The sequence below is a fragment of the Mytilus edulis genome, chromosome 5 (assembly GCF_963676685.1).
Source record: "Mytilus edulis chromosome 5, xbMytEdul2.2, whole genome shotgun sequence".
Taxonomy (NCBI): domain Eukaryota; kingdom Metazoa; phylum Mollusca; class Bivalvia; order Mytilida; family Mytilidae; genus Mytilus; species Mytilus edulis.
In genome coordinates, this window is record NC_092348.1 from 82,928,019 (window position 1) to 82,955,075 (window position 27,057).

General features: G+C 32.6%; 1 protein-coding gene across 2 annotated transcripts in view; it reads right to left on the reverse strand.

Moving 5' to 3' along the window:
- Nucleotides 1-17,999: 17,999 nt before the first annotated feature.
- The window catches only part of LOC139524627 (cilia- and flagella-associated protein 44-like), a 34,257-nt gene continuing 25,199 nt past the window's right edge, over nt 18,000-27,057 (reverse strand). For both annotated transcript variants that reach the window (XM_071319576.1, XM_071319575.1), the window contains 11 exons: nt 26,607-26,791; nt 25,881-26,007; nt 25,202-25,461; nt 24,377-24,491; nt 23,748-23,931; nt 22,856-22,977; nt 21,775-21,951; nt 21,105-21,301; nt 20,650-20,875; nt 19,884-20,018; nt 18,000-18,222 (listed from right to left, as the gene is read on the reverse strand). In XM_071319576.1, the coding sequence (XP_071175677.1) occupies nt 18,022-18,222; nt 19,884-20,018; nt 20,650-20,875; nt 21,105-21,301; nt 21,775-21,951; nt 22,856-22,977; nt 23,748-23,931; nt 24,377-24,491; nt 25,202-25,461; nt 25,881-26,007; nt 26,607-26,791 (1,929 nt within the window). In that variant the 3' untranslated portion in view covers nt 18,000-18,021. The remainder of the gene's footprint in view (nt 18,223-19,883; nt 20,019-20,649; nt 20,876-21,104; nt 21,302-21,774; nt 21,952-22,855; nt 22,978-23,747; nt 23,932-24,376; nt 24,492-25,201; nt 25,462-25,880; nt 26,008-26,606; nt 26,792-27,057) is intronic.

Sequence of the window (27,057 nt, forward strand, 5' to 3'; positions counted from 1 at the left end):
GGTCCCGATCTCGTTAAAATACGAAAAAGTGACCGATGCAAGTACGATTAATAACGATGTCTATACGATGGTGCCGAAATCATATACGATAGCAAAAGATGGACATCGAAGGTTAACCGAAGACGGGTATTTAAGCTTCATATCTCAGCCGAAGCCTACACGACGGATCACGAAGTCTACACGATGGATTACGATGATGGCGCGATGGTCATACGATGTCTAAAAGACGTCGTGTACAGCTTACGATGCAATAAAATTCTGCCAATATGCTTCAAATGATTTTAACTACATTTGGTATATTGTTCCTTCTTGCAATAATCTGATATTTTTTACGTTCAAGGCCAAAGGTCAAGGTCATGCAGATGGACTTGTTTTTCTCCTTGAAATAGCATAATACACAGTGTATGTAAAGTGCGGATCCTAAAATATCATTTTTACTGTATATGCCATAAATGTCTAATGTAGAATGATGAATAAACAGACGAACTTTTTTTTAATTTTTGAAGAAAATGAAGAAAATTAGTTAAAATGTACATGTTCAGAAATACATAATACTTATAAAACAAAGAAAGAGATGCGAGCGGGGTTTTATCGCGCCTAAAGCCATCCAGCTGTGAAATATATACCAAAATAGGCGAATATTTAGGACATTTCACGAACAGATCGTGCAGGTGCTTTATAACTAACAGGTAAGATGTTGTTGCAGTAAAATATATTCATTTTAATACAATTAATAAAGTTGTATAACGTAGAATATGTTTTGTCATTCAGTTTCTTCATATTCAACTAAATTCCACTATGATGATTTCGTAATGTTAGTCATTTTTACTGTCGAATAATGATACTATTCTTTCATTTTCACTGTGGAGCGAATCATTAGTATTGTATATGCGGTGCATTTTCACTGTATCATTATGTTTTTTATCTATTACAGCTCATTTCTTTAAGCATGTAGAGCAAGACTTTAGTTGACTTGCTTGCTTTTCTTTTATTGGATAATCATTATGATAACACCCAATTTACTTCAAATATTAAACATACAGGTTAAACTTTGCCTATTCATATTGTTTAAAAATGTCAATCTTAATTACAAAGTTTGTATAAACAATTAAACAAACAAAGCAAGCAAGCCAACCAAAGTTTTGCTTTACATGCATTAGGAAATTAGCTGTAAAGCCTTAATTTAGCCGACTTTTTTATCTATTAACCGACAATAGATAAAGTAAGAGAAAGATTTGATAAAAATCAACTTACGGAGGAAAGTTTGGTTTTAAAACACTCTAATAAATTCAATAGAAATAACATTTATTTCAAATGTATTCCATTTAGTTTCTTATAAAGCGTATATGGATCTTGATCCTTATTTTTTTATCCATTTCCATGTCACTTCACCACTAATTACGTACATCTTGATATAGATTGAACCTCTGTTTTCCCGTTTAAAAGGTTTTACACTGAAGCCGTTTATAACTTGCTGTTCGGTGTGAGCCAAGACTCCATGTTGAAGACCGTATTTTGACGTATAATGGTCTACTTTTATAAATTGTGACTCGGATGGAGAGTTGTCTCATTGTCACATACATGTACGACATCTATATATGGCTCAAAAACGAAACGAGACGGGATAAAGACGGCATAAAAAAATCCACGCTACTTTTTTAATATATTTATAATGGGCTTAGTATGAGTCAGAATAGAGTAAAATAGTGGGTCGCATTTGGGTATAAGCGTGACGCCGGATTGCCGATTTTTTGCAAGCGTGACAGGTGAAAGTCAAATGATTGTGTCGATAAAAACGAGAAATGAAGTCTAGCGGGACACGGATAATTACAAAAAATGAGAACAGCATAGTATAAGCGGGATACGGGAATCTGACAAAACAATAAGCGGAATACGGGAATCTGCCAAAACAGTAAGCGGGATCCAGGATCAGAACCCCCCACAATGAGACCCCAGAATAAGATATTTTCGTATATTCATCCTATTGTTACAGTCATGCCTTAATTACAAATGTATCCGATGCATGCATTTTTTTTTATATTTTTGGTCCCTTTTTCAATTTTGTGGGGTCCAAATTTATAGACAAAAGTCCTTTAATATAGATATTTGGGATTCGTTGACATGCTGAATCTAACCGTGTATCTAGTTTGGGGATTTTTTGCCTAATTTCTGAAATAGCCCACATAGAGTTCCAAAGGGTCTAAAATCAACAAAAATGAATTGTAGCATGCATTTCGTGTACAATAACCCAAATGTGTATGGTTTTACCTCTGCGGTAGTATCCATTCGCGGATCTAGAATTTTCATTTCAGTGAGAATCGCTTTTGTTACAAGTTTGAAAAGCTATATATTTGATGAAGAATGAATGAGGAGTTTGTATTTCAATTTGAAAATACATGTATCATAAATCCTAAAGTCATCAACTAAGTTTTTTCATTTGTTGCAAGTACATTTATCACATAATTCTACAATAAAAATTCATCGCATCTTTGAAAATTCTACATTAATAATGACTGCAGTAACAGTGATAATTCATCGCATCTATAGTTAAAATGGATCGCTTTCAATAATCGATATGCTATATTATGATGCTTTTATAACACTTATTTGAACTTTAATGCTATATTTGTATATTATAAAGACATATCACAATGAAAATATGTTAAAACTTTCCTTCAAATCACTTAACTTGATATTTTCAAAACGTAAACAAATACAGTTTTCCCATGATCCTTTATTCTACAATAGACATACCCGCATATAACAGTAAAAATTAACTAGCTGGATTCGCACTTTATATACACTGATACACAGGAAATTGGTTGCTCATTTTTTTACCTGCTGGTTCTAAAAACAATATTAAAGGTATTTCCAGTTAATGAATGTTTTGGTTGATTTCTAAAAAAATAGTTTATGTATCAAATATGCATATTCAATTTACCGTTTTCTGCATGTGTCATCTACAAATATAGTGTCCCCAATATGTTACAAACGAGGGGATGCCACGCTCGGCATTGCCTTTTTTGAACTATAAAATGTGTGCACTAGTCTGAATAATCACCCATAATTATGCCCATGTTTACTGATTTATCTTAAAGGTAAGGTGATGGGTTCGTTGATCCCTTTTATTCAAAAAGAGCTATTTCCAGGAGAATATCATAATAATATAGACAAAAGGAAGGATGGGGGAAGGCAACAAATGCGGCAAAATATGACATATAGAAAACAAAATGGTTATGGAGTAAACATTCGTGTGACAACAACTCATACGATACATGAAAAATCAGAATCATGAAGAAAAAGTTGGTTTAACTATATATGTGTACCTGCAGTGTTGTTGTACGAGGCGCGTTTATTATTTTCATTATGTTACTTGATATGAAAAGTTGACAAAAAAGTAAATACTGAGCCTGTAATAGCTGCTATTCTTGTTCCATTTGAATTAATTGAAACAACGCTGTCGCCTTTCTTGTTCTCATAGAATGATATGATATGAGCTCCATGTTTTGTGAACGTCTTTCTTAACTGTCGTATTAGACTGACCAGTGCATATATCGCGCATGTCACTTTAAATGTATTTTAGCGCGAAAATTAACTTACATTTAGCTGGATTTATTGCCGTCGTAGTTCCATCTTGTCGCCTTCGTACTTTTACTTATACTGGCAACTCGACGGGATTACGAGGTCTTCACGAAGTCGTGTTGCCATCGGAAGACCTTCGGATAGCTTCGTGATTCATTCGTGTAGACATCGTAATGTCAAAACTGCTCGATGGAAACGATGGAAACACGAATGCAATACGATGTTCAAAGATGCATTCCCGTAGACATTACGATGGTGAGGATTGTGATACGAACTCAATACGAACCCTCATCATCGGACGCACCTTCGGGGATTTTTTAACATGTTAAAAAATTTAGAACCCTTCCCGAAGTTGTCCCCGAAGGCTAGAAAAAGTGGCCGATGGTTTTACGATGGTTAAAGATGACACTACGAATAGCCCGATCTGGATACGATCAGTCCCGATTTTGAAAAATTCCATAATCGGGTTGCCATCGGCGTAAAAATCGGGACAGTGTGACGCGGGCATAAAGAAAAACATTAAGAATACAATAATGATGAATTTCTAATTTTTGGCAATAGTGGTAAAAGAGGGGCAAAAGACACCAGAGGGACAGTCAACCTCATAGATAGAAAATAAGTTGACAGTGCCATGGCTAAAAAGAAAACATCTAAGTTAAAGTAGAAGGTCCAATATCATAAATAGAGTAACTCTTTGATCGATTGTTTTTAATACACCAGCACCTAATTAGATAAATAAATCATCATCTTTTTAAAGCTTTTTAATGTCCCAAATTATGTACTGCTGAATTTGCAATTACAATTGCTCATAGATTGATTTCAAAACATGCAAACCATTTAATCATTGTACTACTTAGATAATTATAGATATCAACTCATAGCCAAACAAAAACCATATATAACAGACGCCAACCACAGAAAACCACTGAATTATATGCTTTAAACTTGGGACAGTAACAAAAACAAATTGCGGGATTAAACATGAATTTAAGAGCACAATCATTCATGAGACTGTGGTGTAAAAGCACAAATTAAATGTTATAAACTATAGAAATCCGATGAAAACGACTTGAAAAGTAAAATCACAAAAATACTGAACTTAGAGGAAAATCAATTCGGAAAGTCCACAATCACATGGCAAAATCATATAACAATACGAATCAAAAACGAATGGACAAGAACTGTCTTATTCCTGACTTGGTACAGGCATTTTCAAATGTAGAAAATGATGGATGAAACCAGGTTTTATAGCGCTAAACCTCTCACTTTGATGACAGTCTCATCAAATTCCGTTATATTTACATTCAAATTTGGTGCGTTAACTAAACAGACACAATAATTAAAATAGTCAAAATATGGATACATCAGTCATCATCGTATAACAATTTTAAAAGGAACAATTTAACAGAACACAAAAACATCTACAAACACATTCATTGACTTGTGTGTCTGACGTCAGAAAATTTCTAAAAAAACTTAACTCATCCTATCAAATTAGCATATGAAGCAACTCGATTAAGAACAAAATACTAACAGTCGCATTTACTGTATGCTAGGTCAACCCAATGTCATTTGATAAACAACTCCTTTTTTCCCAGATAAAATGTATAGTATCAATCAGTATAAATATATAAAGGGAATATGTATAATGTATTATAAAACCAATCATTTAAGACTTGTACAGATCATTAAAAACTTTTTCTTGGTATTTGGAACGTCCTTATCTATATACAATTATGTTAACGCTATAGAAATCCTTTTGTACACACATTTAGTTTATTTTGCAGTGTAAACAAGTAAAATAACAAAAATACCAACCCCGAGGAAAATTATAAATGGAAAGTCGGTAATCAAATGGCAAAATCAAACGCTTAAACACATAAAAAAATTATAGTAAAATCACAAAATACTGAACTCCGAGGAAAATTCAAAACTGAAAGTCGCCAATCAAATGGCAAAATTAACGACTCAAACACATCAAACGAATGGATAGCTATTATTCGTGTGTTTCTTTGTCAATTGTGTTCTCCTATTTATTTATACTGTAGTCCTGTAATGTTGTGTTGTCATTTTACTGTTATATTTCACATGGCCATAAAAGAGGGAGGTTTGGCATGCCACAAAACCAGGTTCAACCCACCATTGTTTCCCTTAAAACTGTCCTGTACTAAGTCGTTTGTTTTCTCTTATTTGTGAGTGTGAATTCACATTACTATAAGACGTGTCACGGTACTTATTTATCCCAAATTCATGTATTTGGTTTTTATGTTATATTTCTTATTCTCATAGGATTTTGTCTAATGCTTAGTCCGTTTCTGTGTGTGTATGTGTGTGTTACATTTTAATGTTGTGTCGGTGTTCTCCTCTTATATTTAATGCGTTTCCCTCAATTTTAGTTTGTTACCCCGATTTTGTTTTTTTTCCATGGATTTATGAGTTTTGAACAGCGGTATACTACTGTTGCCTTTATTTAACAACTGTCATATTCCTGACTTCGTATATTAAATTTCCTATGTAGAAACTGGTGGATTAAACCTGCTTTTAAAGCTAGCGAAACCTTTCACTTGTATGACAGTCTCAAGAAATTCCATAATATTGACAACGATGTGCGGACAAAACAAACAGACATACACGGTAAAAATTGAAAAGTAGAGAGGGGGCAGCAGTTAACATTGTATTATGATCTTAATCACTATTAAAACAAACAAATATAGGTAACAAAGAAACTCAAAAAGGCTTAAAGACAAAGCACATTAGCAAAACTGTAAGACAAGAATACACAAATTATTTGTATTTTAGCAAAAAATCACACTAACAGGGTGTATAAGTACAGAGCCGCGTCATATGTTACAAAGAGTTACAAAAAGTAGAATAACAAGAATAAAAACAAATATATTTGAACTTACTGTAAAATATTTGGAAAGGGTAGGGGATTTAAATTTGGCGGTCTGACACCTGTATTGCCCTGTGTCCTGTGAACTAGCATATTGAACATCCTTCACATGTGGCAGTCATACATCATGTACAAAGAACGGTCCTGTATGCACGTTTTTTTTTATTATATCTATTACGAATCAATTACGTATTATCGATAAACAATATTTCATTCAGTGATAGTTGATTGCAAGCTCATTAAGTTAACTTTCGATTTTGTTGCCGAAGTTTACCAGATCGCACATTGATAAACAATAAACACAGAGCATGTAGAGCACGTGACAAATAAATGAATTGAAATAGCCATGTTATTTCTTTCGTATAACTTTTTTGGAATTGAGAACGGAAAAGAAGAAAGTGCCAAAAAGACAACAACACGACCAAAGAGCAGAAAGTAGCAAAGGCCACCAAAGGGTTTTTAACGTACCCAGCAGGCCTCTTAACAATAATGTTGATAATGTCAGCTAACTAATCCTAAATCTAGTAATGTTGGATAAATGACAGGAACATTTGATAGGTTGGAATCTAAACCAAAAAAGGTTAATTGTGGCATTGTTGTTTTTTTAATTGTAGCCACAAATTTCGTTTGAAGGTATTACAAAAATCAGATCCACCACATATGCCTAGCATGTATTGAAGGAAAATCAATGCTGAGGTTTTTTTAAACTACAAAAATCATCTTAAAAAGCAGTTTAACAAAATAAGAGAGAGGATCTTCAAACTCACAAGTCGAAAATCAATTGAAAATGCTTTGACAAAAAACAAATGATAAACAACAGTATCGAGAACACAACGCATAGATAATTAGAAGACTGAACAAAACGAACCCTTCCAAAACATGAGGCGATCTTATGTGTTATGGAATGGTAAATAAAACTAAGAATGATTGTTATAAAGAAAAATAATATGAATATATTTACACTTGTAATAATCCCATGCAAGTGAACAGATGTACAAGTTACACTGGTGGTAAAAATATGCACTGAAAGTCTTGACAGGATTCAATCCTCTTGCTAACCTGTCATCTGATAACCCTTTCCCTTTTCAACATTATAAGTATGTCCCTATCCCCTATCAGATAAAGTATGGTAATTCAAAATATGGAACCAGCTAAGACATGTAAAGAGTAAAAGTCAACCAAAAAGTGATAAAACTTCTGAATGGATTTGACATGATGAACATTATACTCGATTGACAGGCTTAATTAAACTTTTTTGTTTTTGAGCCGGCTGAAACCTGCATCTGAGTGATTTTCTCTCTCGCTGTGATGAAGACCCATTGTTAGCCTCCGGCTGGTTTCAGCTCTATGGTCGGGGTGTTGTCTCTTTGACACATTCACCATTTCCATTCTAAATTTTAGAATTGTTAAACTAGTGATTTAGTAGTGTTAAAAGTTTAAGATAAAATGTTTTACTGCCAGTATCATTATTATACTCAATGTAAATGAAGTCAAGGTCAAATGAACACTACCAGACAGACATGTACTCCTTACAATCATTCCAAACACCAAATTATTTAACTTACTGCTGGCAGAATCATAGTAAAAAACCTTATCACAAAAACCTAACATTGACCAATGATTTTGGAAATTAGGTCAGGTCAAATAAAACATGTTAGACTGACATATACACTAAACAATCATTTAATACACCAACATAGGTGCTTTATTGCTTTTTGTTTATCTGAAGAAAAAAACCTTATTACTTATAGAGAGTGAAAAATTCAGGTGACAAAAAAAAACCTTCAATTTAAGTATTTGATGAAAAAGAGGAAAAGTACAACAGACATATCCCAGACAAAACTTTGGTAGCATAAAGTATCTGTATTCAAGGGTCTTATACCTTCTGAAACAAAGCTTTGAACAAATAATTTACACCGTCACCGTCACCATCACAGCTGGATTAGCATTCCTATATCTCATATTCTGCGACTTTCAAGCAAGACAAAGCATATGCAACTGACAATGGAAATTAGTTGAATACTAAAACACAAACTCACAATTTACACTAAAGCTAACTTTTTGTCGAACCTCGAAAAAGCGAGACTAAGCGATCCTACATTCCGTCGTCGTCGGCGGCGGCGTCCACAAATATTCACTCTGTGGTTAAAGTTTTTGAAATTTTAATAACTTTCTTAAACTATACTGAATTTCTACCAAACTTGGATAGAAGCTTGTTTATGATCATAAGAAAGTATCCAGAAGTAAATTTTGTAAAAATGAAATTCCATTTTTTCCGTAATTTACTTATAAATGGACTTAGTTTTTCTGCGAGGAAACATTACATTCACTCTGCGGTTAAATTTTTAAAAATTTTAATAACTTTCATAAACTATCCTTGATTTGTACCAAACTTGGACAAAAGCTTGTTTATGATCATAAGATAGTATCAAGAAGAAAATTTTGTAAAAATAAATTTCCACTTTTCCGTATTTTACTTATAAATGGACTTAGTTTTTTTGCCAGAAACAAAACATTCACTGTGGTTTAAGTTTTAAAATTTTTTATAATGTTCTTAAACTATCCTGGATTTCTACCAAACTTAGGCAAAAGCTTGTTTCTGATCATAAGATATTATTCAGAAGTAAATTTTGTGAAAAAAATATTCACTTTTTCCGTATTTTACTTATAAATGGACTTAATTTTTCTTTCAGTTAACATTACATACAGTCTGCAGTTAAAGTTTATAAAACATTTATTAGATTCATAAACTATCCTGTATTTTTTTACCAAACTTGGAAGCTTCTTTCAATCAAAAGACAGTATCGAGAAGGAAATTTTTATTGATGTTTTTCCTCATTTTTGTTGTGTCTGCGATTAACAGCAAAAGTAGGCGAGACACTGGGTTCCGTGGAACCCTTACGAATTTTTATATACAAACTGTTAAGTTTCAGTGTGTAACAGGATGTTAAACAAATAAGAACTAACCAACAAAGGATGAAGATGATTGGTGTTTTATGTATAATGCTTTGTAATATACCAACAATCTGATGCGTATTTTAGTTGCTACTGCACAAGGTAAACAAATACTCCACACAAAAACATGTCACCTACCAAGAGACCAGACATAATTTTCTGGGTTGATCCCAACAAGTCTTACTATTAAAAGCTACCTATTTATCAGAGAAGTAGCAAATACCAATGTTGTAGTCTTTGGTTAGACCAGTTAGGGATCAAACCTATACCCTTCATACAATAAACAAGCAAACTACTAACACACCATCAAATAGTCAACGATTTAAGAACCTTTGCCAAGATAAACTACTGCAATACAACATATCTAAGTTTGCCTCAGTCAAGAAAACTAACCACACTATCAATTCTCTTCTACATATAAAAAAGAAGATGTGGTATGATTGCCAATGAGACAAGTGTCCACAAGAGACCAAGATGACAGACATTAACAACTATAGGTCACCGTACGGCCTTCAACAATCAGCAAAGCCCATACCGCATAGTCAGCTATAAAAGGCCCCGATATGACAATGTAAAACAATTCAAATGAGAAAACCAACGGTCTTATTCATATATAAAAAAAAATGAACGAAAAACAAATATGTAACACATAAACAAACGACAACCACTGAATTACAGGACCCCCCAAGGTTGACTGGGGAATAGAAATATGGTCACTTGGTCTTCTTCCGACCGGCAGTAAAACGCTTGCCGAAGTGGGCGTCCGTTTGGCTGTGCGGGATGTATCAAGTTCGCAGTCACGTCCGGTCAGATTGGGGACGTTAAATCCGATGCCTCGTGTAAAGAGAGTGCCACGCTTTTTGCACGTTAAGAACCCTTGCAACAACTCTTCGAGGGGTCCGTAGGTGGCCTGTTGCAAGGAAAAATTTCTGTCCCTATCCAATATACCCTCATTTTCCAGTGTCAGTCCAAATTTCCCCAACCATCATCCCAGATGGCCTCTATTGTATCAACCTACCTATTGTGTTTATTGTGAACTTGTTCTCGTCCTGAATATGCATGAAATATTTGCCATTGGACGTTAAGCAACCAACAATCAATCAATCAATTTGAATTACAGGCTCCTGACTTGGGACATGCACATACATAAATAATGTGGCGGGGTTAAACATGTTAGCGGGATCCCAACCCTCCCCCTAACCTAGGACAGTGCCTTTACATTAATTCCTTATTAAAGGGATAAATATGTTAATCACTAGACTCAATGTTAAGAATTAATTATCATTTCGATCAACTGGTAAAAGTCAATTTCAGATTATCTTCCGCTAAGAATTACTGGATTTGAACATGCTTTATAAGCTTCATTATCGATGATTTTAAAACCATATGTTCATATTTTTATCTTAAGAGTATTTTTTAATAATTTTTATAAGCATTAAAGCAATAATAACGGAATCCTTGTTATATTATTCACAATAGTTAATTGCTGATTGTTTAGAGATAGGGAACATACTAATTATGCTATGTTCGGTCCAGTGTACTTCGTGATCAGAAGCCAGTGATTCAGTTTTGTCAATGGTTGCTGTTAATTCATTTTTTTTTTTACATAAATCAGGCCATTGGTTTTCTTATTTGAATTGTTTTCCTTTCTTCTTGTCCAGGCTTCTTTTGATTTACTATACAGAATATGATTTTCTGATTATTGAAGGCTGTTTAGTGATCTAAGGTTGCTAACTACTTTTTAGTTTGGTCATTGTCAATGATACCACATCCTTAAAATTGTATTGGCATAACCACTGAGAAACAACATTCCTATTGTCTACCGAAAACACCTCTAACTAAATCCAGTAAAGAAATGAAAACAAGGGAATACAACAGTCTCTCTTAGAATGGAACCCCGTGTCATCTAGAATAATCACTGCTAGGTTTGACACAAAATTTAAATCAAAGCACCAAAGGGTGCTATAGGCAGTTAATCAAAAACCCAAAGGCAAACTTGGCAAAGTTCAGATGAATAGTGTAAAGAATTAGTCAATTATTTATCTCCGGCATTGTTCTCAGCTATTTCTAAAGTATCAAATAATGCTTGTACAGTAATGTTTATGTTATGCAATCCTACCACTTTCAAAAGTTACTAGAACACACCCGCGAAATCGCGGGCATTCAGAGCGGAGTTAAAAGTATGTAAAGTGTTGTTAGAAGTTTTATACCTCCTCCTTCATTTCCAAAATTCCCAATTTTTGGTTTTCTATCAATTTCAATATGAACATACATTTAGTATGTTATGAACATTTAAGTAAGGAGCCTGTAGTTCAGTGGTTGTCGTTTGTTTGTGTGTTACATATTTGTTTTTCGTTCCTTTTTTGTACATAAATAAGGCCGCTAGTTTTCTCGTTTGAATTTTTTTACATCGTCATTTCGGGGCCTTTTAAAGCTGAGTATGCGGTATGGGCTTTGCTCGTTGTTGAAGGCCGTACGGTGACCTATAGTCGTAAATTTCTGTGTCATTTTGGTCTCTTGTGGAGAGTTGTCTCAACATGGCAATCATACCACATCTTTTTTTTTTGTAATCAATGAATTTTGTAAAATATTTAATGAATGGAGAATTTCAGAAAAGGTATCAAAAGTTCACATGAATAATTTTAGCGCTTATCTGTATATTACTATATAAATAAAGTGTATTTACTTTCAATTCTTAGTTTAGTAATCGACCCATGGTGGTCAATTGACATAGTATACAGACCCTCTCCATTTAATAAACTCTGAACAGAATTAAAATACACTTTATTCGTACTATTTGTTTGTTCAAAGTATACAGAAAAACGCAAACCGGAAGTATAATCTGACTTAAAATTTCGTCCAATGACGGGACAATATCCGGATGCCTTTTTTCTCGTTTTTCTCCCAAAACAACTCAATCTGAATAATCATATGAATGGATGACAAATGCGACTATGCACTGTATATATAGGACACAGAGTCGTGTTGATTAATTTATTGCGGAAAGAAGAGAAGCGACACCAAAAATGAGGTCTTCTCGTTTAATCATAGTATAGATTTCCAATTTATATTTATAAAGATTCAATGTTTGAGATTATACACATACACTGTCCTATGTTAGGGGAGAGTTTTGTGCCAGTTAAGATGTTTAAGCCTTCACATTCTGTATGCACCTGTCCATAGTGAGGACCCACAAATGCAGGGCTTTCCCATGAAATTGAATTAGAAGGCTCAATTAAAATTATAGGCGACGGCATGTAACATGCGTTCTGCGAAGCCAGACGCCCACCAAGCTGTAAGCTTAATTGGTGCGGCTTTACGGCAGGGGGTCTGGGGGCTCCTCAAGGCACCCCGAAGATCTGGCATAAATAGAGCATGAAATCCTGCATTCTCGCAATCTCCTGGCACCTAATTTCATCTTTCAACTGACCATTTTTTATGTATGAAATTTAAGAAAGAAAGAAAAATCTCAAAGAAATTTCATTTTTTTTATGTTATAGTTTTTTTTATTTTTATTACCTTATGCTTAAAATTCATTTACTTTTAAAGGAGTTTTATTTATATAATAATCCGGTTTGCTATAGGTGTCAGACCACCAATTACTTCCTCCAATTTAGAACGTATGTAAAAGTAGTCCTACTTTGACACAAAATAGTGCTTTTGATTACTTAAACTAACCAACAAATTTGCAGAAATGAAACTTTGGTGAAAGGGAAATATATTTAGACCATTTTGAGCCAAAATTCACTTGTCTATGAGTTTGCATTAAAAATTCAGGATTAATGCGCTACATAGTACACTAATTTAAGATTTCCAGAAAACCGGGAGTTATTTTGGTAGTACCTGTCTTTTCAAAATCAGAAATTTGTTACAAGACTTTAAACATTGGTTGAAAATTGGCATGTAGGAAGGTATTACATGTACAATTCAGGATATACCTGGTTTCCTTGAAGTTAAACTTAAGGTAAAATATTTAGAAAGCTGTGAAAATTGCAAAATTTGGTTGAACAGATAGGGATTTTTAATTGGTGGTCTGACACCTATAAATCTTGATCGATTTATTTTGCATAACTACGTGCATTTGTAAACAAATGACCCCCCTCTTCTCTCTAAAGACTCAGTGTTACGCGTATTTAAATCATACAATTATTTCTCAAGCATTAACAGAAAATTGATATATCCTCTGATTTTCTTTTTTTATATAAACTGTTCAATAAGTCTGATACATATAAATCATTTGGAAATGTTATTTATTTGAGGTCGAGTCGACAAAATACTACTTTCGTTTTTGACCTTGATTCTCTGAACACCACGTGGGCTTCAAAAGATACTGTTTTCCAGATTCTGAACAATATGATCTACTACACTTTCTTTAATTTGACTGATATTATTCCATAACATAAGATTGTCATCCTATCTGAGTGTCCTCACGTTTTAAAAGCCAAAAAAAAAAAAGCCAACGAGTTAATGCCCATCGGAACGTCTCTATTGTTATCGTTTAATGACCACCGGGTCTCTCTTGTTATCTTTGAAAAGAAACGATGCATTCTGACTTTAAATAGACAACCAATCAGTGACCTGAATTCATGTGAACTATATTTAGCCCACGGTAAACACTTGTTTATAGTGACCGCGACTTTGCGACAATACGTACGTCTCTCGGCTGCCTGTAAACATTTGAAAAAGATATTTTTTATCTTTTTGAATTTATATTTTTGTCAGTGAAGTAGCCGGCACTTGAAGCCACCGAAAGCCCTGATCATCAGAATCCTCTCAATTTAAAAGGTACGTAAATTTCGTCTTCTATGTAATTTGAAATTGCCGCCAACTTATTAATAGACTACTGACGTATGTAATATGTGTCGATGACAAACAATATTCCTACGACTTTTGCCATTTGGGAAATGTAAACGACTCATCTTTATAGATTTTCGGCGACCAAATATTTCATACAATTGTTCTTTGGCATCTTAGCCAACAGCACAGGGGGTATTAACTATAGAAGGATTTCTATCGAGCACTACTTCCTATGTGCAACTTCAAAACTTTTGGGAAAATCGACGATCATTTAACGTGTTTATGATAATATTTTTTGTATTCCAGAATAAAAAGTATGACAAGTGTCCAATTAGTTATAAATAACATGATAGCCAGCCAGATAATAAAAGTGGCACATATTTCAGCATTTATTGGGTAGAACATAAATCTAGGGTGCTCGCATAAAAAAACCCAACCATAATCCAAGTTTACTCACCAACAAATAATGCAGATGAAGAAGAGAAAGATGACTTTTACAACTCTCTGTAAATTCTGTGCCAAAACGAGACATCATCATGATAATAGGAGACCTCGGAGGGAAAGAGAAATGGGACCAAATGGAATTGGTGAAATGAATGAGAACGGTGAAATCTTTGCTGATTTCTGTGCTTTAAACAGTCTAGTATTAGGTGGTATACTTTCCCCCATAAAAACTGTCACACTTGGGTTTCGTCAAATGGAGTGACAGAAAATTAAACAGGCCATATCGCTATATCGCAAAGAGGGAGGTCATTTCTACAAGATGTGCGAAACATGCCGATATAGCAACAGATCACCAGGGAAATGACCAGTGATTCTATTGTTCAATCATGTGAAGAAACTGTCGGTTTTCTCCAACAAATCCGCTAGCAATACATTGTATATGTCAGAAAATACATAAACATTTGTCAACGAAATATGACAAATGAAAGAAAAGTTCTGACTGCTATAACTAGACAGCAGAAAAGAAAAAAAACAATAACAGTATAGCAATAAGATAAAGAGATGAAGAAAAACTGCACACAAGATAAAAGGAACTTTGAACAACTAGCCAAAGAAGCCGAAGCCGCCTGTCGCAAGGGAGACATCAAAACCCTATACAACATTACAAAGTAATTTAGTGGTAAACCACCAACCTCAAATACACTAATCAAAGATAAAGACAAAAAAAACATCACTCAACTGGAAGAACAACTTGAAATGTGGAAAAAGCATTTCGAGTAGGTTCTTAACCGACCCCCACCTACAGATCCATCTGACTACAGTCAAAATGGTATAAAATTAAACATCAACACCAGAAAAATAACAAAAACTGAAGTTACAAAAGCTATCAAAAGTCTACAAAATGGGATAGCAGGCGGCATTGATAACATACCACCGGAAGCTATTATTTTAAAGTCTTGGATGATACCTCTGTTCTTAGTTTGTTACAACTACTAAATAAGATCTGGAAAGAAGAAGAAATACCAGACGATTGGAGTAAAGGACTTTTAGTGAAAATACCCAAATTTTGCAACAACTGGAGAGGTATATCATTTTATTGTCTATACCGAGCAAACTGCTCTGTAGCACCACCCTTAGCAGAATGAAAAATGAAGTCGATAAGATTTAAAAGAGATGAACAAGTTGGCTTCAGACAAGGAAGATTATGTGTAGACCAAATGGCCACATTGAGAATTATTATTGAACAGACAATAGAATGTCAGACGACATGTTACCTAAAATTTGTTGATTTCCAGAGCTGTTGATAGCATTGACCATCAGTATACCTCTAGAACATTCTAGGACACTATGGAATTTCACAAAGTATCATTAAAATGCTATACGAACAATTTTGTCAAGTTATACACTGTGGAACTATGACCGAACCATTCCCCGTTACAACTGGGGTACATCAAGGTTGTCTTCTCTCTCCTCTCCTTTTCTTAATAGTATTTGTCTGGGTTGGTAATCAGCCTACAAAGATCCAAAAGGCATTGAATGGACTCTCAAAACACGTCTTGCAGACCTACAATTCGCTTATGAAAGGAGTAGGTCCGGTAAGGACCGATTTTGGCCTCAACTGTCAAGTTCATCTAACCTTTCGGAAAGATTTTAGAATCTTTTTAAACACTTAAGTGTCTATTTCAATTGATTTGATTAGTTTATGTGAAAGATTTTATAACTGATTTAGTCATTAAAACGCTCCGATTCAAGCTTAAATATGGATATCTATCAAATATATGCCAAAAAACCTCACTTTTCATAGTTTTTGTCAAAAATGATAGTGGCCGCATCCGTGTTCAACTTCAACCTCTATATATATATATATATATATATTATGTATCATAAAATACAACTTACATTTCAATATTATGAATGTACACGAATGCAAACACTTTCATTTAAGACGGAAACTGTCTAAAATTTAACTAAAATGCTAAAATTTTGAAGATTTCAGTAATTTAGCATGACTTAATGATGCTGGTACCCGATATATGTGCATTGCATTGTCAAAAACAGCACATACTTATGTAGCAGAAACATTTTACTTTCCAATAAATAGCTTGAAGATTACATTTTCACAATTTTGTTAAACTGCTATATTTTGGGGCTGAAAAGGGGTCTTACTAAACCTACTCCTTTGTACACTATCCCATAGCTTCCAAGATGCACAACATCAGACCAAGTCTTGAAACAGTAGCAAAACAAACAGTCCTATACATCACACACAGAAAACTAAATCAATGAGGCTAAATACAAACCAGCAAGATCGATGACTCTACTGTTGAAGATGTACAACAATTCAATCACCTTGGAAGTATTGTGAGCACATCAGGAGGCTCAGACAAAGACATATTGTTGACAAAAAAGAAAGCAGAACAGATATTTTATATGCTTAACCCTTTGAGAAGGAGTGATGCTTTAAGAACTAACACAAAGTTAAGGATATTTACCACCATGTCAAATCTGTACTCTTATACGGATCAGAAACCTTGAGAGAAACAGCTGCATCCATCAAATCAATCCAAACTTTTGAAAATAAATGTTTGAGAAACATCCTCAACATCAGCTGGCCAAACAAAATATCCAACAATGAGTTATGAAGAACCAAACCACAGCCAACAATTTAGATAATAAGAACAAGAAAGTGGAAGTGGATTGGGCATACCCTCAGGAAAAAGGTCACAAACACCACCAAACAAGCCCTAGAATGGCCCCCAAGGACATCGAAAAAGGGAGAGGCCTTACACCTGACCAGGGGACTAAACAGACTTAGTCTAAACTGAGCAAAATTGGAAGGACCTGAAAAGAAACAAAACGAACAGCCATGGACAGGAAGAAATGGAGAGAAACTGTATTCGCCCTATGTCCCCCTTGGGACGAAGTGGATTAAGTCAAGTAAGACACAACAGGCATTAAGGATTACACAAGTTAATACAAACAAATAAATATCAATTTTTATTAACATGTAAAAGTCAATATCACAGATCATTATTATATAGAAAGGACGGAATTGGTATACTATAAAACATTTATAAAATGAAAATAAATTAATAAATGCTTACATTATAAAGAAAAACTGTTTGAAAGTGTGAAACAAAATCAAAGGATAAATTACTTTAACCATCATCAATAACAAAATTCAGTTAAAATAAATTTATTATCTCTGCAAACATTTTGAAGATGAATAATACTTTAATGATTAGCTTCTTTTAATCTGCATATCACAATGAAATATAAATCTTTTTTTAGTCCTATAAATAAGCATTAAAGCAATCATTACAGAATGTTTTTTATATTATTCACAATATTTAATTGCTGATTGTTCTGAGATTAGGTGGTGTTTGTGGTAATGGTGGCTGAGCAGGTGGCAGTATGTGGCCACCTTTTCGTGACAACAACATAATCTCTTCCTTCAAGGCATCAATCTCCTGCGCTTGTAACTGTACTAACTGTATCAGTCTCTGTTTCTCGTGGACGTCAGCTTTACGAATACCAGAATATTCTTCACCCTGCAATTATAGATGCATAAAAATTTTTAGATATTAAAATGTTAAGATTTTCAAATAAATATACAAGTCTTTTTCCACCTTTGCTAACAGTCCTAGGCATTCATAAAAAATTCACTTTTCTTTTAAGATTTGATCGAAAAAAAACATTTGTTAGGACAGATAAATATTGAATATTGGAATTAAACTGGCATTTTTTACACATAACGATAAGATTATTGTGGATTAATGTAAACATAATTGAAAAGTTTTAATATCAAATAGATATGAGAAGAAGTGGTATGAGTGCCAATGAGACAACTCTCCATCCAAGTCACAATTTGTAAATAGGAAACCATTATAGGTCACACCGCCTTAATTACAGAGCCTTGGCTCACACCAAACAGCAAGCTATAAGGGCCCTAAAATGAAAAGGGTAAGCATTCACAAAGAAAAACCAATGGCCTAATCTATTTAAAAAACAAGCAAAGGTGAAACACTTTAGAAATATTAACAAAACAAGTAAACAAACACTGAATAAATAAATTTGATCTATTTCACATTGAGAATTTAAATATATCACCATAATCATTATCAAATACTTTCATTATATAAATACAATATGTTTTAAATAATAATAAAAAAAATGTACACAGGTAATTTTAAATATAATCATTTTGTTGTTGGGAGTATGAAAATATTTGTACAAGAACAGAAGTAAAAAAATTTGTAATACTGAACTTTTTTCAAAGGTGGTACATATAAAAAAAATAGTGAGACAAAATATAACACAAAAATAAGCAAACATCAAATAGCAAAAATGCATTGCAAATTGTGTCAACAGGTCAATTCAATAGGAAAGTATGATTTGAGAGTACTTACTGACAGCTAGTTAAAAGTAAATACAATTAATAATAAAAATTCATGCATCTGAGACTAAAATCAATCAAAACACATCCCATGGATTTAGTCTTTTAATGCCATGAGCAGACAAAAAAAACATGACTTGTGCAATGTATATATAAAAGTATCAACAGACAGTAGGATAGACAGTAAGGATTTAAGCTTATATTTAGATATTTAAATATAGATCAAGCAATCTCTAGAAAAAATAAACATGGATGTGTATTTTTACATCCCAAAAAAAACTTTAAAAACATTTCATATATCAACCTTTTTTAAGATCTGTAATTTTGCTTTCTTTAAATTTAAAAAAAAATAATCTAATTCTAACTTTCTTTAATAATACATTCTATCTCTTCGAAATAACCAGATCTCAATCCTACATACCAAACTATCTTCATTAATCCCCTTACAAATTTATCTTTCGTTACAATTATCAAACTGAAGAATTATTTCAATCTCCTTCCATTTGGTAATAGACCAGACAATTTTGTATGGGTTTTGCTCGTTGTTGCAGGTCATACAGTGACATGTAGTTGTTAACTTATTATATTGTCTGATTGGCAATCATACCACAATTACTTATTGTTATATTTTATCATTTGACGTTACAACTACTTATCTTTGATTTACGAACCTGTCTAGCAAAATACAGGTGATAATTGCACTTTTCTTAGAAAACATTTATAATTCTGAACGAATTCAATCAATTTCATTTAATAAAATACAAATTCCTCCACATAATTGATGGATAATATCATTTTACATAGTAACATACATACCAGGTTTTTCTGTCTTGAATCCAATGATTTCTCAAACTGTTTCTGTTCATTCATAAGGAGATTAAGCTGATCCAATCTATTTGTATTATCTCGTATCAGTAATGTAATTTTATTCTTTTTATCTTTTATTTTCTCCTGAAAAACATAACCAGCAATCAGTTGCATGTACTTTATTATAGCCTCATTATCATCAGTTCATTTATAGACACAGTGTTAATCATAATGGGATAAATGGTATGTACAGTGGTGCTGAAATACTTCCATTTCCATTCACTTCCAAAAATGTTTAAAAAATTACAAAAACTTTGAAATAATTTACATTATCAGATACATGAATTGGTAGCAACATCCAGTCAAACTGGTGAAATTATGTATCATCAGTCCAAATTTTCTACTCTTATCCCAAGCTTCCCACCTTGCAGAACTTACTAATTGTATTTTAATTGTAAATTTTTTTTCTGGGCATGAATATGATATTTATGAAAAATTTGCCACTAAACATTAAACTAGTTACCATCAATCTTATCCTGCTTTTTATTCCCAATGCACAACATTAAACCTCTTAGCACTGCCTTGTTTATTTGACATTTGATTTCTCTTTTAATTCATCAATAGCTATCATTGTTTTTCTTTTTTTCATTTGTTCCTGTCGTTTCAACTTCTACTATCAATTCTATACTTTCAATTTTCCCTCCTTTATCAATAACTGCTACCACTCCCCCTCCCTTCTCCCACACTCCATTTCCAACAACTATATGATACTTACATCCCATTCTGTCACTTCTTCAGAGCATTGTATTTCTGTCATTCTTAGTTTCTCCTTTAGCTCCTCTATTGCTCTATTGACTGTGATTGTCTCTAATTTCTCAATATCAACATGTTGACCAAATTTAGCAATCATCATTTCATTTGTCTGTTCTTCCATCTCTCTAATCTTGGCATCAAATACTTTTCTGTCTTTGATTAAAGTGACATGGGTTTTTCTTGCTTCTCTGTTAAAATACAAATTATGTTACATATTTGTAATTTCTTTTTCTTAAATATATAATTGCCCATATTTATCCATCAATCAAAGAACACAAACAAACCGAAAATCATATTGCCCCTAAGTGGGGCATAAAAACTCCCATGCAGCAAGAACAAAATTACATTTATGCAAATGATGAAAATGTAAATGATACATTGGGTTCTTATTAAATCATATCCACAACAAAACCTTACTTCATTTGTTTTTTCTGTAACTGTTTTTCATGTTCTAGTTCTTTGATTCTGTGTTGTAATCTGTTGACACCATTAGATTCAAACACTAATGTCTGTGACAAGTCCTGTGGTAATACTGCATTTATCATATACTGTATCTGGTGGAGTTTGAGAGTCACAACCACGTCTAACTCGTTCAACTTTTGCTGTTTCTCTAACTGTAATAATCAAACATTACAACCATTAACAACAATGCATATAACAAATCTGCAAACTAGTCAGAAATGAATGAAATATTCTGAGCCATGTCTTGAATTTGAAAGTCTCCTGTCAGAGATCTAGGAATGCTATATTAATACTTCCATGTTTTGCCATGACTTAACTAAAAAGTCAGAACTTGACAGTATATCAAAAATTGATCCATCAATTACCATTTAAAGATTTCCTAAAAATTACTAGTAGGAATGTAAAATGGTCTTAAGAAGATAAACTGAAATTTAATAGTACACATGTTATCCCTAAATATACTTATATAAATTTATATTAAACTTATATCTTAAATGAATGGGTCATTACTAGTTGTTGAACAGTGATAAATAATCTATTTATTAAATCACAATAAAAACAATCTTGAGTATTTGCAATGAGTAGAAATCTATGTATTTTTAAAGTAAGTATAACAGCTACAAACCTGGAAGGCTTCTAAATCATTCTGAGCTGTCTTCAATGCATTTATGATGACCTTTAACTTTTTATTCATACTTTCTAATTCTTTCTTTAAAGTTTCATTATTTTTCTTCTCCTCTACTAGTGCTTCTTCAATGTCCAGTCTCTTCTCTCTCATGGCACATGTATTATCATATAACGTCTGTAAATAGAAAGTAGGGAACTTTTTTAAACAAGAACTCATTTTGGCATATTAATATGTTAATAAATAAGTGTGACATTCATTTTTGGAGATTTTATACAAGTTTTTGTTTAGCAGAAGTTCTCCTCCGGACTCCAGTTGGGGGATTTTGACACTGTGTTAAAGACCCATTGGTGGACTCGGGCTGTTTTTTACTCTTTGTTCAGGATGTTGCCTCTAGCATATTCTCCGTTTCCATCCTTAGTTTTATAGCACCGTTCGTTGTCAGTTTATTTTGGACTTATGAGTTTGATTATCCATTTGATATCTTTCGCCTCTCTTACACTGAGCAGTCAAATATTATAATGAAGCACAATTATTCTTATAAACTGTAATTAAGAATGAACTTAGGTGAGGGTTTGTGAATTTCAAAAAATAAAGAATTTAAAATTGATACTATAAGTGAAAAGAGCATTGGTTAAGAATCAAAATAAGCCAAAAATATTGATAGGTCATGGACCTCCTTTTCGAGATATTTGATATCTAAAATATAGCAGGAAAAAGGCTGACTTGGACTTTTACCTTATATTTCCATTGCTATTATTTTGGTCTCAAATCAAAAGATAGAAAATGAACAATCTGCTATAATTTTGGTAAATGACCTTTCATGAGCTATTAAATCTTGTATGAAAAAATAAATGGGTGTTATAGGGCATAATATTTTACCTTGTATTGTATGGAAAAACACCAAGGAGTCTGAACATTTGGCACAAATGACAAAACCTAACCTTAGTACATCCTTAAATCTGGGTTCTAATATCACCACTGGCAACATGTCCTATATATTACAGTCTACACAATAATCTACTGACAAAATTGTGTAAAATATGACAGTTTTATTTATTTGAAGACCAATATTACTTACTTGATCACAGCCTGGAGGACAAATGTCAAGGTCATAACCCCCAGCATCATCATCAGACTCATCTTCATCTTCATCCCATTCAGAATCATCATCAGAATCATCATCACTCTCCTCACTTTCATCTAAAAAAAAAAAATCAAACCTCAAACTAAGGGCCTAAGTCTACTTATATATTATACACTTTAAATACAAGCTTGTTCTTATGAATCTAAAACTGGAAATTATTTAATTTAACATATATATTGATTTTTTTTTCTATTCAGTCTTTAAAAGTTTGTAAAAATGTACATTACAACCATAAAACTGCGTTCTCTAAAATAGTATCAGTATAAAACCTAAGAACCCTTAGTATGCACAAAATATCTGTTGCATAATTAAGATTTAGCAATTATCAATCAATCAGCAAAACTGAGAAATAAATAGAACTTGATTTATTTCACTCAACTGGGCGAAGTTTAACCCATTCACTCATTATAGACCAGTCCATCTAAAGACAGGTGTTTTGGGACAAACTCATTATTGAAGTGACCAGTAATGGTCATTGATCGGTTGAAAATATATAAACACTTTATGTGTATTCGCAAAATAAATAATGAGACACAGCAGTTGATTTTCTTGTAAAGTTCAAAAAGATGTAAAAATGGTCACATTTTGGAATTTGCGGAAATGGAAGTAAAACTTTAAGGACAGCAGTTGCAAAACCTGCATATGTCATTACTCTTTAATTTTTTGGTGACACTGAAAGGCAATAAGAAATCAGTAATAAGTATAATGGCAATCATCGTTATCACACACATCTTCTTACAGACTATTCATATGCTAATTAAAATGTAAGCTCCCCCCATCATTTGAAAACAAAATGGCAATACAAATTTTAAAATCGATAACCTACCATCCTCAGACACTTTTTTCTTTGCCCTTTTAATCTTTTTCTTATAAACTTTTGTAAGATACTCTGCCCACTGATTTTTATCTCCAAGTAACACTGAGAACTGTGCTTGTAGTGCTCTGTCTTTTTCTCCCATCTTCTCTATTTCCTTCTTCTTCATTTCTATCTTATTTGTTATTTCTACAATCTGTAAAATAAAATTTATTAAGTAACTGTATACATATATCACATGATTTGATATTTTTCTGGAGGATGACATTTATTTCAAGGTTGATATGTTAATAAGTTATGTTACGTAGCTTCTTCAGATATCTAATGTTTTATTCTTTGTTAAGACATCAAATCTAAAACCAATGCAAGAACCTATTGAAAGTTTGTAAGCAAGTCCCTTTGCTGTACGGTGACCTATGTAATTTAGTCTCTGGTAGAGAGTTGTTTCATTGACAATCATACCACATTTATTTAATTTTATATGCAAATGTCAAAAGACCATAGCAAAATAAAAAAGGTACAAAATTTCCTGATTTTTCTACTCATCCGCAGTTTTGATGAGTCGAAATTTCAACAAATTAATCAATTAAGTATAACAATAATGTTTTATAGTTCCATTATAATATTTATAGCCAACCCACCTTATTCTGCATATCAATTTTCTCCTGAGCTTTATTTGTGACTTTTTCTGCCAATACGTCCTCTCTCTTCTCAAACTCTTTCAGTAATACTAACTCCTCAAACAAAGTTACCTGTCTGTTAAACAATTATATGTGTCATTCAATATCAAAAGAACATAAACTTTGACCAAGAATTAGTTTTCGACACATTAATTGTTACCTTGCCAAAATTATGTTTTTTCCTTTTGAAAAAATTAAAGATTGAGTTTTCAATGTAAAAATCTTCTTAAATTATTGTTATTTTATTCCATATTACTCCCTTACACATGAAGCATACTGTAAATTCAGAAATTATTGCGAGGTTTTTATTATTGCAAATAATGCGACTGAGTTGTAAACGCAATAATTAAAACTCGCATTTTGTAATATTTGAACTGACTTAAGCATGACTTTTCTCAAAATCGTAAAAATTAAAATCGCATTCAAGTGTAAAATGACAAAATCGCAATAATAAATGCACGCAATAATTTCTGAATTTACAGTAGTTATGTCACAGGAGCAGAAAGTTTTAGCTTTCCAATGCAGCTGAATTCACCCCAAGATTTAGCAGCAGTTCATGTTGCTCCATCCAATCTTCATGATATATATTGTAACCTATTGTATATTGTTTCATCATCTTCTTTTGGTCATGGTTTTGCACATCTGTTATTTACTTTTGATTTTGTTTGTCTAGTTTATATATTTTTTGTGTGTTCAAGTTCACATCATTTGATTTAAAATTCTAAACCCATGATCAGTTCAAAACAATGGCTGTCACATTTTTTAAGCATCACAGACAAAACCTACCTTAGATCAGCATTTTTCATGACTATATCCAATTTGAATTTTTCATGTCTAAGAATTCTAAGTTCAGCATCAAAGTTTTGCACTAATTCATTAATTCTGTTTAATAGTCTGTCTTGTTCATATAACATTTTAATGTCCTCAGCTTGTTTAAGTTCTATTTCCAAGGGAGTTAACTCAACATCTTCTAATACTTCACTAGATGCTGAATCTGTTTTCACTTTGGATTCACTCATATGTCTTGCTGGAGTTGGTGACACAGCCTAAACATAGAAGAGATACATATATACTAAATGATGCAACTGCAAGATATGGATATATATCCCCAAAATCAATATGCACAATCTTATACAGGGACAATTAATATACTGTATACACTAATCCCCAGTTTGTCTCCCAATTAAGGATATAAAACATTTTCCAGTATCTTTCTTGTTTTATAATTGTAAATTTTTGCCATTGCAAACAACAATTGTTTTGCAAAAACCACACAGTTTAGAAATTGGAACAAAGATGACATTCTTAATTTATCATTATTTTGTTTTCTGCTTCTTTTTAAAAATCTTCCTGTACAATAATCACTTCAATAATTAGACCTTTAAAACCATCCTAAAATTATGATTATGCTACCATCATAGATTCCTGGAATTCTATAAATACACCAACTTTTTCCTTTTCTTACCTTAGTTTCCCCACCAAACCCTCCAAAGCCACCAAAACCACCAGTTGAAGATCCTTTTGATGCTTTTTGTTGTTGTTCATACTCTTTCTTGAACTTTACCAAGGTGTCCCTTGTATATTCTAATTTTCTGCAATAAAAATAATAAATGATAAGAAATAGTATTAAAATATACTAAATTCACTGTAAGTGATTAGTGAAGAGTGATTGCAATACGAATGGATCTGTCATTCAACTATTATCTTATTGTACATGTTATATGCATGCTCAATATCCAGGCTTCTTTGTTGATTGTATACTAAGGTGACAATTGGTAAACTACGGTTTTAGAACACAACAATTAATTAGCTACCATACTTTCCCATCATAACAGACCAAAGGATTTTTTTTAAAAGTTTATACAATATGGATGCATAAAAAAAGATAAAAGTGTGCACACGCTACATTGAAGACCCATTGGTTGCCTTCGGCTGTTGTTTGCTCTATGGTCGGGTGGTTGTCGCTTTGACATATTCACCATTTCCTTTCTCAATTTTACACATTAGACTAATTTTATGATATATATGCATTGGTTCAAGAATTGGATAAACATTATTTTTCACCTGTCACTTGTTTCATATGACTAAAACTAAAAACATAGGTAAATCTTAGAAAATATCATTAAATAATAAAGATAATAATAAGAATCTTTTTCTTAATGTATGTTGTGGATTATATTGAATGACTTACTTTTCCGGCATTTCACATAATTGCATCTCTGGTACCGGTGGGATGGTTTTACGGTTTGTCTCCTCTAACTTTTGATGTACTTCTTTTAAGTTAGATACAACATCTTTAATCTCTTCAATAATTTGTATCTTCTTGTCTCTTATTGATAGAAGTTTGAGATTGAAGTTATATTTATATTCATGAATCTGCAAAACAGAAGGTTATGTAAGGTTAATGAAATCCACTGTATGAAAAATAATCCAATATATAAAGAAACACAAATTTTAATGAGCAATAAATTCATTGAGAAAGAAAACAATGGGAATATTGTGATCTTACCTTATAGTAAAGTTAAAATTATCAATGAATCAAATAATCTATTATTTAGTACATGTTCAGTTCATGGGAGAATCTTTAATTGGCTATTGTTACAATTTGGTTTTCTCTGAAAGTGATTAATATTTATGTATTT